This window comes from Felis catus, chromosome C1, assembly GCF_018350175.1.
Source record: "Felis catus isolate Fca126 chromosome C1, F.catus_Fca126_mat1.0, whole genome shotgun sequence".
NCBI classification, from domain to species: domain Eukaryota; kingdom Metazoa; phylum Chordata; class Mammalia; order Carnivora; family Felidae; genus Felis; species Felis catus.
This window is the reverse complement of record NC_058375.1, coordinates 93,372,544-93,393,165: the sequence shown is the minus strand read 5'-3', so window position 1 is coordinate 93,393,165 and position 20,622 is coordinate 93,372,544. Positions and strand designations below refer to the sequence as shown.

Sequence of the window (20,622 nt, the reverse complement as noted above, 5' to 3'; positions counted from 1 at the left end):
TCTAAACCATATTTAACAAAATCATCTCCAAACTGAATACAAATCAGTCTCAAAGTGGAATGTGAAATTAGCATAAAATAACAAAAATATAAATAACTTTAAGTTTGTTCGTTGAAGGTGTAATTAATATCCCGTTCATATCCTTAAAGGGCAGAGATCTTAATGTAGTTCCCTTGCAGCGCATTTAGCCACTGATGACAGTAAGCCAAATGTGAAGTATGTTCCACTTCTTGTAGATCTGATGACAGTTGCTCTTCTTTATCTTTTTTACAAAAATACAGTACAATTAACACAAAAGGACAAATACTATACGATTGCACTTACATTCCCAGGGGCTGGGAGGAGAAGGGAATGGGGAGTTAGTGTTTAATGGATACAGAGTTTCAGTTTGGGAAGATGAAAAAGTTCTGGAGATGGGCAGTGGTGACAGTTTGCGCAACAATGTGAATGTGCTTAGTGCCACTGAACTATGTACTTAAAAATGATTAAGATGGTAAAGTTTATGTTATGTATAGTTTACCACAATAAAAATATAATGGAAAGAATACAATAGAATCGGAGCTGTGCTTTTACATTCTGTGGATAAAAGCAGCACAAAAATTCAGTCTTAAAAGCAATATAAAAGACACATTTACTTGTAACACTTCCTACTCTGATAAAAAAAAAAATTCATGCAACATGTACCCCAAATAGTCCAAATCAGGGTAGCCCCATTCCCGAGGTAAGAAATAACAGCATTGAGAACCCACTCTATAACTGGAGATGTGCCGTAGACCAAAGTGTGCTGGCCATGCTGGGTGGAGAAGGTGGTGAAGGGTGAAGAGCTCTTACCTCCCACTGCCCTCTCTACCCGGCACAGCCCCCGGAGCACAGATTCCAGCAGGCTTCAGTGTTGGCCCAGGGATTGCAAGTGTGCCAGAGCTTCTGGTGATCCTGCTAGGTAAAAGCATGAAGACATCTCTGTGAGGTCAGACATAGTGCAGACTTCAAAAGGGAACTTTTCTGCCATCTGGCCATGAAAAGGCAAGCACTAGTATGAACAGAAATAAAGAACTGAATTTAAATGCAAAACAAAGACCTTTGTTTTTACCCAGCTGCACAAATTTTAGAGAAATTTACAGTTGAACTTCATTTCAGGTGTTCAAAATGAATATGGGAAAAGTGATGCTGAGAAAAGACAGCCAGCTACAATGAATACAACTGTTGGAACTGCCTTATAAGATTACTTGTTTTGCAGTATAGTATAATCTTGAGTATCATAAAGAATATTTACAAAAGCACTTTTAAATGTTGTTTCGATTGCCTCAGGATTACAGAATGTCATAGCAGGAAGGAATAATTTAGTCCAACTTTAAGTAACAGATGAGAGATGTTAAGACAGAGATTTCATAGATGATTGGAAGCAGGGAAAAGACCAGAATCCAGAGTGACAAACAACTCTCCCTAAGATTCTGAGAGATCTCAGGACCTTTATCCTCCATGAGCACAGAGGAACAGTTAGGAAGAATAGAAAGAACAGGTAATTTCTTGTGATTTGTTATGTCTACTGGGAATCTCTCTTACATTTAAACAAGCCTCTAGGTAAAAATGTTTGGATAACTGAAAGGAGTATGGGGGCAGGAGGCGAGGTTGGTGGGGTGGGGGGTAGTAGAGGATAGGAGATAAGCCACATTGTACAAAATTTAATATTCCAGCTGTCAAAGATCTTACATCTGAATGCTAATACACTGAGACGGTGTATCCCAGCAGTCTTATTTGCTAATATTGGATGATTTCTGCTACCTTGTTGATTTCCACTAGCTTTCAGGAAGGGAACACGGGGTTAGCAGCAAACATACATAAGAGTCTTCTATTTGGCTGCTCAAACAGTCCTATTTATCTTTTCCCTAGCCTTGTTTCAAAAGGACTTTCCAGTCTGTAATTTAGAGCTAGCTAGCTTTGCTCTTTATCCACCAACTGTAAATGAATATTCATGTTATTTCATATATATAGTTAGACCTCTGTCACAGGATTTTGTCTTTACTTTGAGGTAGCTTTCCATTTTCACTGAATAAATGCAGTAAAAAAAAATTAAACCAATGTTTGGAAACTTCAAGTGTTTTGTCTTAATTATGTATAAAGATTAAATACTCTGTATCAAAAGTGTAAGAAATGTTCTTTGACTTAACAGTTCTCATACTAATTTTTTTGGTGGACGGCACTCTAAGTCACATACAAAAGGTGCTTCTGATTCCTTGGCAAATAAAAAATGCCTCAGTCGTTTACTAGTGATTTTTTAAGGTTAAATCTGTCTACTGTTTGTGTTGATCTTTAACATCGGGTCCTATTCAGTTATCCCCCAAATGTTGGCCCAGGTTAGCTTCATCAGAACCACCTGAGACATGTATTTAAAAATACATGTTCCCGGGGCGCCTGGGTGGCTCAGTAGGTTAAGCGTCCGACTTCAGCTCAGGTCACGATCTCACGGTCCGTGAGTCCGTGAGTTCGAGCCCTGCGTTGGGCTCTGGGCTGATGGCTCAGAGCCTGGAGCCTGCTTCCGATTCTGTGTCTCCCTCTCTCTCTGCCCCTCCCCCGTTCATGCTCTGTCTCTCTCTGTCTCAAAAATAAATAAACGTTAAAAAAAAAAAATTTAAAAATACATGTTCCCAAGACCAGTAGACTTAATTCAGTAGAGTTTAGCCAGGGAATCTGTATGTTAATCTTGCACCTCAGGTATCTACTACCATATAACCTTCTTTATTATCTCTCACTCCTAAGAAGACTGGAGTTGAGCCAGGTATGTAAGCCTGACATAGTATCAGAAAAAACTGTCCTGTCCCGACTTGTTCTGGAGTATGTTCTCCTAGCAGAAGTAATTCATATAAGTTATGAGAAAATGGGGGTGGGGGGTTAAAACTTACACAAAGGTAAAGGAACACAGATCTTGACCATCCAGGAAGTTCATTCCTTGTACCTCACCTAAATCTTTTACTTCCTACTAACTAGCTGCTAACAAGCTAACTAACTGCTGACAAGATCAACTTTTGATTTCAGGCCCCTAAGCAGCCTGGTTTTCTCTTGTGCTTAGAGAGCCATAAAGCTATGTGGAGAGTTGTGGCTGGTCCAGGTCAGATCTCTGACTTGTACTGTGAAGCCTGGAGAATGAGCTGGCAGTACTAGGAAACTGAAATAACCTTGTTCTTAAAGTTAGTATAAGAGGAGCACCTGGGTGGCTCAGTCAGTTGAGCGTTCAACTTCAGATCAGGTTGTGATCTCACGGTTTGTGGAGTCAAGTCCCACATCAGGTTCTGTGCTGACAGCTCAAAGCCTGGAGCTGTTCCAGGTTCTGTGTCTCCCTCTCTCTCTGCCCCCTCCCCAACTCATGCGCATGCATGCTCTCTCTCTCAAAAATAAACATTAAAAAAAAATTAAAGTCAGTATAAGATATGAAAGATTTCATAAGTGGTAAGAGTGAAGAAAATTAGTGCTGTTTTAGTTATATTTAAATGAGTAGAGGACTGTGGTTTTTTTGAACATCTGGAAGGCGACGGGCACCTGGGTGGCTCAGTTGGTTAAGCGTCCTACTCTTGATTTTGGCTCGGATCCTGATCTCATGACTCATGAGATCGAGCCCTGCATTGGGCTCTGTGCTAACACGTGGAGCCTGCTTGGGTCTCTCTCTCTGCCCCTTACACACACGCACACTCGCGCTCTCTCTCTCAAAATAAATAAACATTTGAACATCTGAAAGGGGTAAAAAAGATCAACCAAAGGGAGGTTTTTAATGGGAATGAAAGACTACCTTATATGTAACTGCCAATACAGCAACAAGCTGTGCAACGCGATTCTCCAGAGCTATGCTAAACAAATGTATAAATATATGAAACAACTAGTCAGGCTAGACAAGCAATGTACAAAGAAAGTCACAGCTACAAATAGGACAGTGGCCAGGATATAAGAATATAAGGTGGGCAAATGAATTAGAAGAACCAGCAGTTATTTTTAAATGCTCTAAAATGTGTATATAATAAAACACAAATAGAACACATAAAAGAAGAAGAAACAAGGCAAGAAAATAGTTTTTAAAATTTGGTCCATCTATTCTTAGAGTGCAGCACTGTATAAAAAATAACAATCCGTCATTGGAAACAATAATAAAATGACACACTGAACTAGAGACTTAGAATTTAAACTGTCCAAGATGAAATGTCATCCCAAGATCCGCTTATAAATAACTGTAAAAGTTTTTGGAATTTTCGTGCCAGGAGGTGAAATCTGCTGCAAGGCTGAGTTTGTAAGGTCGGGCAAGACTGGCCTTTAAGGAGACTATATCCTCTTTAAATAGAGCCTAATGAATGGCATTTCTACAGCCCAAGGTTTTAATCAGGTGAAGATGGAACAAAATAAACAGCAAAATAAAGCTATTGTTCCAGTCCTTCCTACTAGGATCTATTTACTGTTCTTTATTCATCAAAATTTAATTTTCTTAGATGTGCTGGTTTCTCAGATGGTCCAAAGCCTGGCCACATGAATACTGAAATGCAGTCCATCACAAACCTCCAGCATTCTCCACAGAAAAGACACAAAGCATCTTTTAGTTTCTTTGATTACAAATACCAATCCTTTTTTCTCCAGGCTAGTACACATGATGTTTCACCCCCACACTCTGGCTCTGCTATTAGAAAAGATCTTTTATTTCAAAACACAACAGTGATTTGCAAAGCTGGTAAGAATCACCTTTTTAAAATGATAGATCACTAGGCCCACCAGCCAAGTAGTCAATCTCTGAAATGGATCCAGGTGATTTTGACTTAAGGCATATCTGAAAACCAATGACTTGAATTGTGTCCCTGTGTCCTCCAGGAATGTGCATTTAGACAAATTACTTGGGATGGTAGGGTAGGGGGTGATCTTCATGTAAATAAAGAAAAATGTAAATGGTATGGGGGCAAAAAAAATCAGAGAATTACTATTTTTTCATTAACAGAAAAGCTAAAAAATGAACATATCAGATAGACATATTCCAATGAAAATACAAGGTGCATTTCAAAGTAAAATTAATGCATTCAGATTATTTGTTATTTTGGATTATCATCAACACCATCCCATTAGCCCTGACTATAGAAAGACTACAGTTAAAACAATATTCCACGAGTTCTCATTTCCAGATGATTCTAGATCACAAAATACAATAAGGAAAAGATTATTCAAAATGAACAGGAACTATTGGTCCTATCTACATTGTGGGTATAAACTAATCACCAATCGAAGCTGATCATTTTCTTTTTTTTAGATGCAGTTTTCCCAGCCCTAAAGAAATTGTTTCGATAGTACCGTTATAGCATCTACATAGTTATACTTTTCCAAAAAGAGTAAGAAAAAAAATTCCAATAAAGGCACTGAAGTGCTGTGGCTTGCTTTCTGAATTAGCTTTGCTGACCATCATTCCTTTTTCTTTTTTTTTTAAACTAGTAAAAGGTCACATCAAAAGATGACATAGAATCCAATCTGAAAAGACTGGACCCCAAAGGCACTGCTCAAACTGCTGATTTGGAATGCTCACAATACATTCTCTTCATCTGCCTTCCCCCAAAGGCCCATTCAATATTTAAAGACATTTGCTGTACATTATACAAAAGGACCTACAGGCCGAGGTGAATAAAGCTCTCCACAAAACCAAAATGTAAACCCGGAAAATGGATTATGACTGCATGTCACTGACACAGATATGACATAAGACCCTCAGTCAGGCCAAAATAAAACAATACTACTACACCAAAAGACTAGACCTTCAGGGAACCCTCTACCTAAACCCACTCTCAGACAAAGGCCAAAGCACATTCAGCAGGAACAAAAAGAAACAGAAGAAAATATTTCCAGAAAGGACTAATTACAAACAGGAACAAACCTGGACTCTTTACTCACCATTTTAATACTGCTGCCAACTATAACAGATTAAAATCTGTACATACAACATAGTGGAAAAAGTCCCAAAATGCAGGAGTTTCGGCAAAAGAAGGTACTGACTAAGGATTACTACAATTAACATTGCTACAATAAAAACAATGGCAAACAGGGATTTGGCACCACATTTACAAAGTAAAAGCATGCACTGTTAATACACTTTAGATGTTTCCCAACAGAAAAGGCCATGGAAGATGGAAAACAAGGGGCATCTTTTACAGAACTCCCTATGACTGAGACAAACAAGCAAGAACCAAAGTGGTCAATTTAGTAGATATGTAGCAGCAAAGTCACGGTTTCTGTTTGGAATTTTGCAATTTGCATTTCTAATTGACAGCTGCCCTGGGTGTGTCCGTATCCAAGAAACTAACTTTACATCCTACATCAGCATTTACCTAGTAATTTGGTAATCAGCATAAACTAGGTTAACCTTAAACCATAAACTTAAATAAAAGTTAGAGAGTAAGAATCTTATTACAGAACTCTCCAATGTAATTACCACTTAAAAACCATGATGGTACTTTGAGCAGGAGAGTAACATAAATTTCATCCAAAAAAGCTATAGTCATAGCCCCAATAACCATAAAGAATTAAGTAATTATGGAAATACGATGTGCTGACCATACCAAAAGTTAAAAACAAAGAGCTCCTACTAAGAGGAGTATTTTCAAGATGATCTGGTCACATCATGTGCATAGTTAAGATTGTGTTTTAATAAAGATTCTCTTGCAAACAAAGAAATAAAATTTAGTAACATTATTCTCTTGATGAAAAAAAAAACTTTAAAAATGAACTAGTGGTGGTTTGTTAAGAAGGAAAAAAAAGAGTAAGCTACATAGTAAAGTTCTGGAATGCAGCACCTCAACTTCACATCGGCCCTAAACATTTGAGATTATGAAATCCAAGTGATGTCTTGATGATCGAATCATACTTTATACAGTCGTTCCAATTCCAATGTCTGACTTTAGCATCTCATGTCAATTAAGAGTTCCCTAATACAGAAGATTGTGCTAAAGAGTGCTAAGATTCTGCATGCTGCTGCCATTCCCTGGTCCCGTTCATGCTTGCAGCTGCCCAATGAGACAGCAAAAGAAGTCTGGTCTCAACACTCCACACTGTAATAACTAGAAAAGAAGAACATTCTTAATTAGAATAGTTTACAAAGTCCAGAGACATCACTAGAGCACTATAACTAAATTGTCTGAAGTTTTACCTTTCATTAATCTCCAACCCTCTTCAGTAAAGTCCACATTCCTTTAAGTTGTTTTTAATGATGACATCTGTAACAGCATCAAAAACAAACTGCACATTCTTGGTGTCTGTGGCACAGGTGAAGTGAGTATAGATCTCCTTGGTGTCTTTTCTTCTGTTCAGATCTTCAAACTGGCACTGAATATAAGCAGCTGCTTCTTCATATGTATTGGAACCTGAAGCAGACACTCAATATTCTCAGTTTAAATTATAATAGCTGCCTGAACTCAACTAAGTCAGGCCATCCCCACTGACTGATGAAGAGAGGGAATAACCCAAATGAATATAGACAGATTTCTTTAATTCTATAATCATTAGGCTTTCTTGAGAGCAGACTCTAAGTAAAACAAAATCATCACACGAAAAGATCTAGGGAAACGAGCCTTTTCCTTTTTCCCCTTTCATTTAGACTTTTCAGCTAAAAAACCAAAAATGTACAAAAGGAAACTAGGGAAGTAGGAAGATGCGTTGCTAGGACACAACTGTTGAAAAGGTCAGAGAGCCTGTGCTCCTTGGAGTGATCTTGACATAAACAATTCAAAACAGTCATGCTTCTTTTCAAAATCATACCAGTTTTAAGGAAGCTTAGCTTCAGAGCCTTATGGCAATAATTTAATGAAAGGTAAACTAGTACATGTGAAAGGGAAAGGGGCCTGAATTATGCCCTTTAAAATGTGTTTCTGTGGCGTATAAATTATTAACTTATCTCAATTAAGCTGTCATTTTTTAAAGGGGAGGGGGCTCAAAAGAAAACCTTATTTTCAACTCTTATCACTTACCCACATGCTTCTACACCATCTTAACTGCCCGTGAGCCTTTAGAATTGCCCTAGAAACTGACTACAGAACCCGAAAAACTCAACAACAAAAACACAATACTTTATTCTTGTAAACCAGAGGCTGTTTTCCACAAATAACATTTGTGAAATTAAGTGACATTAGACACAGCAACAAATACCAACAAGAAAGGAATGTTATTTAAACAGAATATTTAAAGAAATAAAGGAAGACAGCTTGGTAGGTGCTTGAAATAGGTTTCATGAGATCTGCAGAACTTCTGTATATTAAAGGAGAGAGGGGGACTGAAAAGCGAATTCTGGCTGGTAGAACAGATACTGACACTTGGGAAATGAGGACCATGAGACTTCTTAAGAATGAAGCCAGTGCAAGACAGGCTTACAAGTTCACCAAAAAAAAAAAAAAAAAAGCTATGATATTGAGGGCTCTTTGCTATGTGGAAGATTTTCAGCTAGAACACTGTCAATCCTTCGACTTAAGATTTCTCTCCACCTTAAAACCTGGCTACTTTTCTACTCACCTCTCTCCTGATTCTGACTACATTTGCAAATTCCCAGAGAAAAGAAAGGCCAGGGGGCTTACGCTACATCTCAACTTTTTAGCCCACCACCTCACTTAAAAAGTTACCTGTATCTCCACTTATTTATACCTTTGGTCTTAGAGAGGTCTCCCTTGTGGTTCAAAATTTAACTGCTCTACCAAGACTTTTAAGTTGAGGTGAAATTTACATAACATACAAGTGCACAATACAGTGGCATAATGTATTCACAATGTTATGCAACCACCTTCTCTCTCTAGTTTCAAAACGTCTTCACCAACCCAGAAAAACAACCCATTCCCAATAAGTAATCATTCCTAATTCTCCCCACAGTACCTCCCCCCATCTCCTGGTAACCACCAACCAATCTGCTGTCTCTATGGATTTGTCTATTTGGGGAATATCACACAAAACAATCACACAAATGTGACCTGTTGTGTTTGGTTCCTTTCACTTGGCATAATGTTTATGAGGTTCGTATAAGTTGTAGCATGTGTCAGTACTTCATTCCTTTTCATGGCTGAATAATAATAATAATAATAATAATAATAACAATAATTCCATTGTATGGAATTCCTTATTCCTTCCTTTCCCACCTGCTTACAAATCTTGCTCCATCAATTACATCCAATTTTTACAACTTCTCTTCTGCTATAAAATCTTACCTCCAAGCTTATGAACATTCTTAAATCTTTCCTTCCCCTGTAATCCAAGTTACAGTAGGCTATACCTATCTTCATTTCTCCACTTCCCACTCAGTAACTCACTGTCCTGGCTCTACTCTTACTGACACTGCTCTCAGTAACATTCACGATCTCCTGGACCGCTAACTCCAGAGGCCATTTTTCAATGTGTATCTTACTTTGTACACAACATTGTTGACCACCCCTCACTCACTTCTTAAACTCCTAGCTTTTGATACCTTGGCTCTCCTGGTTCTCGTCTTTATACCGAATACAAACCTTTCTTTCTCTCCTACCAAAAAAGTCTGAAATTCTCTCTCATTCTATCCTTGGTCCTTTTCTGTTTTCATTCTATATCATCACCCCATGTCATCGGATCCATTTCCATGCTATATTTATACATGATCTCAAATCAATATATCTAACCCCCAGTCTCTCCCAAAACTCCAAGGCCACATATACACCTGCCTATTAGATACCCCCATCTGGATGTTCTTCACATACTTCAAAATCAATATTCCTAAATATCAATTAGAGACCACAGCACCAGCAGCCAATCAAGACAGAACTCTGGGAGTATCTTTGACTCTTCTGGCTTCTTTACCTTAGCTACCCTCTTCACTTTATTACAGAAAGCATTTACAGTGTCTCCTCAGCTAAAAAAAAAGTTCTCCTTCTCGGAAAATATCCAATTCTGATCTAAAGGTTATAGTGGTGCAGCCCTGGCATTCGTGTTTGCATCCCTGACATTAACTGGGCTAAGTATTTTTACCTGGCTTAACCTTGGCCAGAATCTGTCCCCTAGGAATTTGAACATGGGGCCAACCATTATCAGTTTAGCCTGGTCTTTTATTTAAAAAAAAAAAAATTGTTTTTAAGATTTTATTTCTAAGTAATCTCTCCACCCAACATGGAGTCAAACTTACAACCCTGAGATCAAAAGTCACATGCTCTACCAAATGAGCCAGCCATGTGCCCGAGCCTTACCTTTTAAATGCAGGAGAAAAGGGTGCCTGGGTAGTAGTTCAGATGGTTAAGTGCCCGACTCCTGAAATTGGCTCAGGGCATGATCTTATGATGGTGGTGGGATCAAGCCCCATGTCGGCTCCACGCTGAGCATGGATCCTGCTTGGTATTCCTTCTCTCTTTCTGTGTGTGTCTCTCTCTCAAAATAAACATACATACATACATACATACATACCTAACTGCAGGAGAAAGACCATGGCAGGGCCATCTTACATCACATAAACTGAGTAGCACAGAAAGTTGGTGAGCAGAGAAAAATAAAGAAGATACACAGAAAGAGAGAAAAGATGGGGAAAGAAGTACTTCCAGGATCCCTGACACTTTTCCATTTCCTAGTTCTAAATGCATTCTTAAGATACATCTGCGTTCTTGCCCTTGGCTTCTATGATATATCCCTGTATCTTCACCTAAAGTTTTTATTTGCATCCTAAGTGACTCCTTACTAATTCAACTCCCCTACTATCCATCTTTATTGCCATTTATTATATCATCTTTCTTTTCTTTTTCATATTTTTTATGCTTTATTCTTTTTAAGTTAAAAAAAATTTTTTTAATGTTTACTTTTGAGAGACAGAGTGAGAGTGGGGAGGGGCAGAGAGAGAGGGAGACACAGAATACAAAGCAGGCTCCAGGCTCCAAGCTGTCAGCACAGAGCCCGATGTGGGGCTCAAACCCACGAATCGTGAGATCGTGACCTGAGCCGAAGTCAGATGCTTAACCAACTGAGCCATCCAAGCTCCCCTGTATCATCTTTCTAAAGCAGTTTCTCCTACATCATGTATCTGAATCAAAATCCTTGGACCGCTTGCCCCTATCTCAGTATGAAATACAAAGCCCTCCGTGAGCATCCCACCCATCACTTCAACAACTCCCTCCCACCACTTTAAGCTCTGACAATACCAAATTCCTTCTAGGTTCCAAAATGTATCATGTCTTTTTTTTTTTTTTTTTTAAACCTCCATATTTTCCTACAGGTTATTCCTTCTTCCTAAAATGCTTTTATTCCTCAGTCTACCTCATCATTTCTAATTCATCCTCTCGTTATCTCACTCCAAGTGTCATTTCCTTTGGCAAAAAGAGGACACTGAACCCACAGCAGTAACCACGTCTTCTGTTAATGAGCATTTCATACTATAATGAAATTCTTTATGTGTGCCCCTCTCTCTACAACTACTGTGTCTTGAGTGCAATGACTGCATCTTCTCATATTTTTTTAACATACTTACACCAAATTTTGATTTTGATTTTTCTCTATTTTCCTCAAACAGTGAGGAAGACAGAAATATAAAATAAACACAGTAAACTCAATTATGTCAGGAACAGCACTTTAGACTTAACTGGTCTTAATCACATGCTTAATGTTAATACCACTACCAGTGAACACTCTCCATAAGGTTATACATGCATTGTTTAAAATAAAAAGGCAGGTATAGGAATGCCACTGAAGTGTGAACAAAATCGTTCATGATCTCTTACCCGTGTATTCTGGATAACAGATAGTTAATGGACTCCTCTTTATTTTTTCCTCAAAAAGATCTTTCTTGTTGAGGAAGAGAATGATTGAAGTGTCTGTAAACCATTTGTTGTTACAAATGCTGTCAAACAGTTTCATGCTTTCATGCATTCGGTTCTGAGGGGGAAAAAAAAGGATGTCAGTAACAGAAAGCAAAAGTGGATTAACTGTTAATGAAAAAGCAGACCAACAAGTTTTAAAAGCACTGAATGGCATTCATGGAAATAAACCAGAGACTGACAACTCAAAAGTTAATCCAGTCCTCATTTTTGTAATTCTTGGAGGTTGGGAGATGGGAAGAAGAATGGCTACCAAGAGCACTTAATCCTGCCCACATACTCAGTGTGCTGTCATATCTCTTAAGAATTAATAGAGCATGGATCAGTATTTTAAAATTCTAAACCCACTGACAGGAAAAAAATTAAGGAATCAAGTTTTGGTCCAACGAGCAAATGTATGCACTGAATCTTCCTAAGTTATTTTCCATTTCCTGGCTGCATTAGACTGCCTTTTTACCAGAAGACCCAACATACCATCTCCTCATCCTCAGCCAGAACAAGGTCATAATCACTGAGGGCCACACAGAAGATAATTGCTGTCACTCCCTCAAAACAGTGAATCCACTTTTTGCGTTCTGATCTCTGGCCACCTACATCAAACATCCTGAAGTAAAGGGAAAGAAAGCACAAATTCAGCAAGGTCACAAACACACCTCTCCCTAAACTGAAATGGTTAGGGAACCTCCCACTATTGCATGTGGAACACCCCATTTATAACAGAAAAGACAAACAAGCAGCAGATAAAATGTAGTCAAACTAATAATCCATGGTCAAAAGAGAATAACATGAGCAAATAAAATCTAGGGATAATCAAAATTCTCATTGTAAATAACTAGCTGAGCCTTCTCTATCAAAGCTTCTATCAGATGAAATTATATCTCAAAAATCAGCAGAATAAGCACTGAAATGAATTAAAGGAAGACGGGGAAAAAAGACAGGAAAAATGAAGAGCTGAATAATATAACTTAAGATAACAGCAAGAATAACTAATATTTACCATTTACCATGGTGCCAGATACAATCCTAAACATCTTAAGTGCATTAACTCATTTGACCCTCACAACACTCCTGTAAGTACAATTATTATCTCCAGTGCACAGATATGTTAAGTAATTTGCCCAAGGGCACACTACTAACAAATGGGGACTGGGGCTCTGAACCCAGGCACTCTAACTCCGGCGCCCTGGCTCTTACCCACACCACCACTCTACCTCTCGAAATGGTTTACTCTTTAGTTAAAGAGAACACTGAAAAACTAGAAATCTCCAACTTGCATTCTGCTTCCAAAATGTTTGTTTCCCTTACTTTGTAAAAAAAAATTCTTCCTTTTTTAAAGCCGAGGTTTAAAGCTGAGATTTTTTAAAGCTGAGGTTCCTTATTTTAAGGAAAAAATATTTTAGAGATTAATTATGGAGAAGGTAAATTGTATTTCAGGGTAGGACTCTAAGAACCCAATATCTAAAAACCAAACTTATTTAGCCAGTGTCTCCGAACTCTTAGGTCTCATCTAAAGCTAACTAAGCTGTTGACAAACTTTATGTTCCACTCCAGATGAGTTTCATTCCATCACCCCCTTTTGGGGGGCTTACTTAATATCCTGGCTCAACTGCTGTACTTCTGTCAACAGCATCCTCATCTACTTCCTACAGTAAGGGGAACACCTGCAGTGCTTTGTCTGTTAGCTGGTACCAGTGTCTGAGGAGGTATGCAGGTAGGTTTAGTATGTCAAGATCGACAGTGGTGACGAGGGGTCTATTTCCAAAGAATTTTCCCTGAGAAATTGAGAGAAATAAGACATCACTGAGTAATTTCTCAATGTACGTTTGAAAAGAACAATCATATTATCTCTTCATGACTCAGCCTTTTCTTTTGGTTGATTTAGCACCTTTTTTTGTTCGTTTGTTTTTCCAGCCTTTGGTCATGACAACTGGAATGATACAATCACAAGCTGGCTTTGATACAGGGTCTTATTATAGGTTTGAGGAAAGCGGACATCATATATATCACCATAAAAGTCTCTCAAGGGGAGACACACTGGTACACCAATAATTTCAGCTTACCCCTTCATTTTCTTCTACAAAGTCCATGAAACTGGAAGAATATTAAGATGTCCCCAAGGTGGGCTTTTAGCACATATTAACATTTACAATATAATTTACTAACAGATGAACATTTTATAAACATTACCTCATAACTGAGAGGCAAGTAAGCAATTACACAATGCCTTGCATATAGCAGATGCTCAATAAATGTTTGAATAAATGGATAGTGGTTTTGCCTAGAGAGAAGAGGAAAAGGAAGAAGTGATAGTACTTCATAACAAGATATCTACATGCCAACAATTAAGTGGGTACAGCACCTTAACGAAGCCTGGCTACTGATCCTGACATAAGAAGACCAACAGGATTTACCCAACTAAAGATCAATCCATGACATCAACAAGAATGTTTCCCGCACTAAATAAAGTTCACCTCATTTAATTATAAATGGATTACTGATCTTACTGTACACAAAAGGCATCTCATTCTTATGGCTTCATGGGTGATAGATAAATCCATATGGTCTTTGCTACTCTAGTTAGATAAATTCATCAGTGCTAAAGAGAAGTAGCTCTCCTATTCTACCAATATTCAGCTGAACTACTATTTTTTTGCACCATGTTTCAAACCTGTTTTGGTTTATTAAGATTTCAAGACCTCCACTGGAATCTAGTAATACCTAAACTCCGTGTGGATTTCACAAATCCTGCGAAGCAAATATTTTCAGAGAGAAAAAAACTGAGAAGCTCCTAGCTAGAAGTTACATTTGCGTTTGACACTGCTGAGTATCACAGGCTACATACAAGCATAATGAAGCAACTGGAAAGAACATCATATATTGAAGGGGAAAAGCTTACTCCTAATCTCAAAGGTCACAAAAGCAGAAAGTGGGAACCAAAAAGACAGTTCTAATATTTACAAAAGACCATTAACACACAAATAAGCTGAAGCCTATTTTAGAATAACTAATGCTAATGAGAAAGTCCTTTGTATTCATATCCTAGAATTCTCTCTCTCTAAAACAACCACTTTTTCTATATCATCATACTTCCCCAAAATACCTCTATCTCCAGATTGATTTTCCATTCTATACTACATTAAAAACTCAGTTGTGCATGATACTGTGCACAATGCAGTCCAAGAGCCATGACAGTATCAGCTCCATTCCATTAAACTTAAAGGGAAATGCACTCCAGTAAGGAAGGATTGACATGGGTGAGTAAAGCATTTCTATTTTAATATCAAAATGGCAGAACAAAGCCACACGACTAAGCCAAAAAACTAGTTTTCTAGCCTTAGTATTGTTGTTACCTTTCTAAACAACAAACGTTCAATACCTGTTTTGATGATTCCAACAAAAAAGCAGCTGAAAAGAATAAAAATAAAATAAACCGATAACCATATGATTACTTTTACTGATATTTACAATTTAATTTTGAATTTAAATTCCTCCAAATGGACAAAAATATTTGATGTTATCTGGACAAAGAAGAAAGGTTTGGGCCCCCATTCAGTTAAAACATTCAAATACTGGCTGACGAACATGACGGTAGGTTTTTAAACCAAAGAATATTGCCTAGAGAAATCTTACCCTGATTAAGAGATTAACTAAAGGAAAGACATCTGTCTTTGGCACATCTAGCAAAAAGGCGAATTGAGGACTTACTTGAAGTATAGGTCTTTGAAGGTGAAGTGCGTTTCCACGATGCCTGTGGTCTTCACTCTTGTCCGCAGGACATCTTGCTGAGTTGGAATGTAGTTGGTTTGGGATATTCTATCCAAATCATTTAGGTAACTAAATAAAAAATACATTTATTTTTACCTGGTGAAGCCAACCACGTGCACAGCAAGTCAACAGACTAAACTATAAACTCGTTCCTTACCAAAAGTAGATTCTGAACTTGTCACTAAAGTGGCAGAACAAAATCAGACCTGCAGTATCACAGAAATCATCGTGAGAAAAAGCATGAACCTAGCACAGAACAATTAAAGTTCTATACATACCACACAAAAGTGGTTTTAATTCTACCAAAACTAAACTATGAGGGCCAATTAAAAACAAATATCGAGATGTTATTCTTATTAAAGAAAGATTCCTGAAATTTAATGCTAAATACTGAATCAACTGCGCATTGCACAGCACGAAAACAAAACCAAAACAAAAGCCCTCAGACATTTACAATTAATGGGTCATTTGTAGGCTCTGATGTTTGATAGGACATTAGAGAATGCTGTCTACATTACTAAAATTAAAATGAGAACTATTTTCCATTTTTCCATATTTCCTGTTTTCATTCATGAAATGGAAAACTTGTGGTTTTCTTAAAAATCTAAGTCCAAAAACAAATTGTAAGTATTCAGTGAAATAATTAAAACACTGCTTCAAAGCTAAATTAAAATTCTGGTAATTTCAGGGTTTCTAAAGATTTTTTGGCTAGGGGCGCCTGGGTGGCTCAGTTGGTTAAGCATCCGACTTCAGCTCAGGTCATGATCTCACACATGGCCTGTGAGTTCAAGCCCCACATCAGGCTTGCTGCTGTCAGCACAGAGCCTGGAGCCTGCTTGGAATTCTCTCTCCCTCTCTCTCTGCCCCTCCTCAGCTCGCACACTGTCTCTCTGTCTCTCAAATAAAAATAAACGTTGAAAAAACATTTTAAGATTTTTTTGGCTAGAAAACTGAAGAACAGGTGGCACCATTATAAGTGAATCATTAACGAGCTTCTATAAAACTAAGTACTACTATTAATGTTAAGGAATTAGTCAAGCCTCGACCAAAACTCAGGGGGGAAAAAACTCTATAAATCACATGTTCTCTGGTGTAGTTAGACGATTCAGAGCTCAATGAAGTGTGATTTTTTTTAAAAAAGGTAATAATTACAATCTACCTTTCATGACTATTGGGAGAATTATTGAAACTACCAACATTTGCAACTAAAACATATTAAAAGATCCTTGTTTCTAAAGTTAAGTTTTCATTTAAATAATAACTAAGTTTTTCAAATATAATTTAACTTTTTCAGGGTGCCAGGGTGGCTCAGTCAGCTAAGGGTCCAACTTCAGCTCAGGTCATGATCTCAGTTTGTGGGTTCGAGCCCGGTGTCAGGCTCTGGGCTGACAGCTCACAGCCTGGAGCCTGCTTCGGATTCTGTCTCCCTCTCTCTCTGTCCCTCCCCAACTCACACTCTGTGTCTCTCTCATTTTCTCAAAAATAAACATTAAAAAATTTTTAATTTAACTTCTTTCTAGAACAAATTAGAAGAATATGAAAATAGATTATTGAAGAAAATACCTTAATGCTCAGAAGTGCCTTCAATTAATACAGAAATGCATACAGGTACCAAGAACTCACCAAGCCCCCAAAAGGCACATTCAAAAAATACATTCTGGATACAGGTCGTATAAATAAATGTATTGTAAAAGAAGCAAAATAGGATAGCATGTAATAGCCTAGCACAAGTATCAATTACAAATTCTCTACATATGTAACATTTAAGAGAATTTCCTTGACAAACAGACTCTTTGACTTCCTTCCAAGACTCAACATTCTCTTTCTGTACAAAGTCTACTATTGTGATCTGGCAAAAGATTTATAAGTGATGACTAGTACCAGAGAAATCCATAGTGCAGCCCAGTCACAGAGCTGGGTGCATAAAAAGGGATATCACTATTCTAATTTCCCTCACTAGCTGGCAAAGTCCTTATGCAGAGGGAACTTAAACTGCATTGGAAGAGATCCCAGATCCAGCTGCAAAAGATTTCTCTATTTCATTTACTTATTATAAACTAACACGGAGTTACTTTTCATCGTGCCAATTCTCCCATTTACATTTCAAGAGGAAACATTTTTCTCCAAGTCATACAAAATGACCACGGGCTATATAGCCCTAAACTGAAACCATCTTTACAAGAGATACTATAGACTTCTAAGAGTGTCTGTTACTTAAATGTTTCCTTATGGACAATGAACTTTGTTAGGGTCACCAAATTATTTTCTGTTATAGTTTCACAGGGAAAAATTACTTACTATGAAGCAGAATCATTAAGCTGATACTCCCTGGATCTGCTGAAGCAAGCTTGCACCCCACCATCTCGCCATAACCGTTTAATCACTCCTGCTAGTTCTGGAGTCATGACTCCTTCTTCAGCACTGCCAGCCAAAACAAATAATTGCCGGGCATCATCCTGAAAAAAGCAATTAAGAAAGAGAGACAAATGATTCTCCATTTCTTAAAGACCTGACGAGAGTCTCTGTAAAACACACACATACACAGGGCTGCCTGGGTGGCCCAGCGGTTAAGCATCCGATTCAGCTCAGGTCATGATCTCATGGTCTGTGAGTTCAAGCCCTCTTCAGATCCTCTGTCTCCCTCTCTCTCTGCCCCTTACCTGCTTACTCACTCTCTCTCAAAAATACACACACACACACACACACACACACACACACACACACACACACACACACACACACACTGTATGTTACGTTATTTCAAGAGAGGTATTAAAGAGACCTTTCCAGGCAGAGCAGTCTGAGAGAATTTACAATGAAGTCATTCCCCCTATTCACTCCACTATAGTTAGAGGTGCAGAGCTAAGGTGAGGAATTATTTCAGTCCCTCTACCACATACCACCATCCCCTGAAAAGATCTCTTCTGACTACCCTACAAATCACCCTGGTTAATCATGATTTTTAACAGAAAAAACTGGTCTGTGAGATGGGCACATAGAACATATTCCCATTCTGTTAAAGGAAGCCTACAATAAAAACATAAATGAATAAACTAACATGTAAGAGGTAAAGTCTAAACACGTCAGAGCAAGTAAAACATTAATTGTATTTAAGGAAAAAGTGTTCTCTTCCCCTCCGGCTCAGACAGAAGAACAGGAAGAAGAGGAAATTGAGATAGTTAAGAAGTCTGGAAGCCTAGTGGGGGAAATAAAACCCTCAGAGAAAAATTCAGTTTCTAGATTCCCCAAGGAGTAATAATCCTCTGAGAGAAAGGGAAAAAAAAATAAAGAGGGGAAAAAAAAGTTACAAAGAGATCTGATCAAAACTCATGAGTCAAAGACAGAGCTTTGTAAGTGGTTATAGTTTTTAAACCTGAAACATGTGAGCTGCAGAGAAGACAGAAAAGGGCTATGAGAACTCTTGATTGTTTTTGCTTTATTCTACCCACCCTTACTTGTTTAAAACTCAACTAAGTTTAACACTAAACTAAGGTCTCAATCTTTAAAAAAAAAAAAAAAAGATTAAAAAGAAGAATTTGTGGAGTGCCTGGCTGGCTCCATCAGTAGACCACGCAACTCTTGATCTCGGGGTTGAGTTCAAGCCCCATATTGAGTGTAGAGTACTTAAGAAATAAAATTAAATCTTAAATAAATAAACCCAGGTCTCATGGGATGCTTTTCCACCTCAAATCTCACATTTATCTTCCTCAAGAGATTTCCAAATAACTATTAAAATCAGATACTAAAGAACACATATACTGGTTAAAGAAAAAATAAAGGGGGAAGAGGAGCAATCAATTGTATCAGTAAGTAGTCATTATGAAAATAAACTAGCAAGCAAAAAAGCATTTCAGACCACAGGTGAAATCACAACCCCAAACTCCTAAGACCTCTGTGTTCCCAAAACTCATGCACCCACCTAAGCAAAACAAAACTAACCATGCCAAATTTGGGGTCTTCAGCCTTAAAAACTTTTGCCAAGTAACAGCCCTCCTCTATAAGATGCTTTTCTGCATTCTTTCAAGTAATACTTTAGGCCCATCCCTAAGAAACTTCATCTAACATGTATATTACCCTCCTCTCTTTTCAAAGATAAAAATTTTATTTTTTTTTAGGTTGACTGATTTCTTTTTGAGAGAGAGAGGGAGCAAGCAGGGGAGGGGCAGAGAGAGGAGAGAGAGAATCCCAAGCAGGCTCTGTGCTATCAGATAAATAAAGGCACCCCATTTATTTAAAATTTTTATTTTTGGGGAGCCTGGGTGGCTCAGTCAGTTAAGCGTCCAACTCTTGATTTCCACTCAGGTCAGGATCTCATGGTTCATGAGTTCAAGCCCCATTAGCCTGCTTGGGATTCTTTCTCTCTCTCTCTCTCTCTGTCTCTCTGTCTCCCTCCCTCTCTCCCTCCCCCTCCTCTCTCTCTCCCCCTACCCCTCCCCTGCTTGTGCTCTGTCTCAAAATAAATAAACTTAGGAAAAAAATTTAAATAAAGAAACAAATGACTGAGGGAAGCTGAAAAAGTAAACTGATTGGCAAACATAATACTGAGCATGTCCTTCTATGTATATATAGTATTGTGCTTTATTTAACATGTGAAGACTTTATAGTCTATTCTGAAATTTGAACTATACTCATGCAGGTATTCAAAAACATCAATAAGCATTACTTTTTTTTTTTAAATACTACAATTCTAGCTTTAGAAACTTTATTAACAGAGAGAGAGCGAGCACTATAGCTACATATTTTTGCTGTCCTGACTTTGTAAACACTGCTTTAAGAAGCAACACTTTTTCCTTACCACTTAATCTCTTCCACTGACCTACTCTTGCTTCCCACAATAAACCCTCTTTACAGGCCTTTAAGGAGACCTCTCTTGGGGCATCTGGGTGGCTCAGTCAGTTGGGCATCCAACTTCAGCTCGGGTCATGATCTCACAGCTCCTGAGTTCGAGCCCCACATCAGGTTCTCTGCTGTCAGCATGTAGCCCACTTTGGTTCCTGTCTCCCTCTCTGCTCCTCCCCAGCTCAGGCTTTCTATCTCAAAAATAAAT

General features: G+C 38.1%; 1 protein-coding gene across 1 annotated transcript in view; it reads right to left on the bottom strand.

The window, feature by feature from the left end:
* Nucleotides 1-5,890: 5,890 nt before the first annotated feature.
* The window catches only part of GNAI3 (G protein subunit alpha i3), a 38,168-nt gene continuing 23,436 nt past the window's right edge, over nt 5,891-20,622 (bottom strand). Inside the window, exons 4-9 of the mRNA XM_003990409.6 lie at nt 17,874-18,031; nt 15,516-15,644; nt 12,285-12,414; nt 11,715-11,868; nt 7,157-7,370; nt 5,891-7,067 (exon numbers count right to left, since the gene is read on the bottom strand). Coding sequence (XP_003990458.1) covers nt 7,180-7,370; nt 11,715-11,868; nt 12,285-12,414; nt 15,516-15,644; nt 17,874-18,031 — 762 coding nt within the window. The 3' untranslated portion in view covers nt 5,891-7,067; nt 7,157-7,179. The remainder of the gene's footprint in view (nt 7,068-7,156; nt 7,371-11,714; nt 11,869-12,284; nt 12,415-15,515; nt 15,645-17,873; nt 18,032-20,622) is intronic.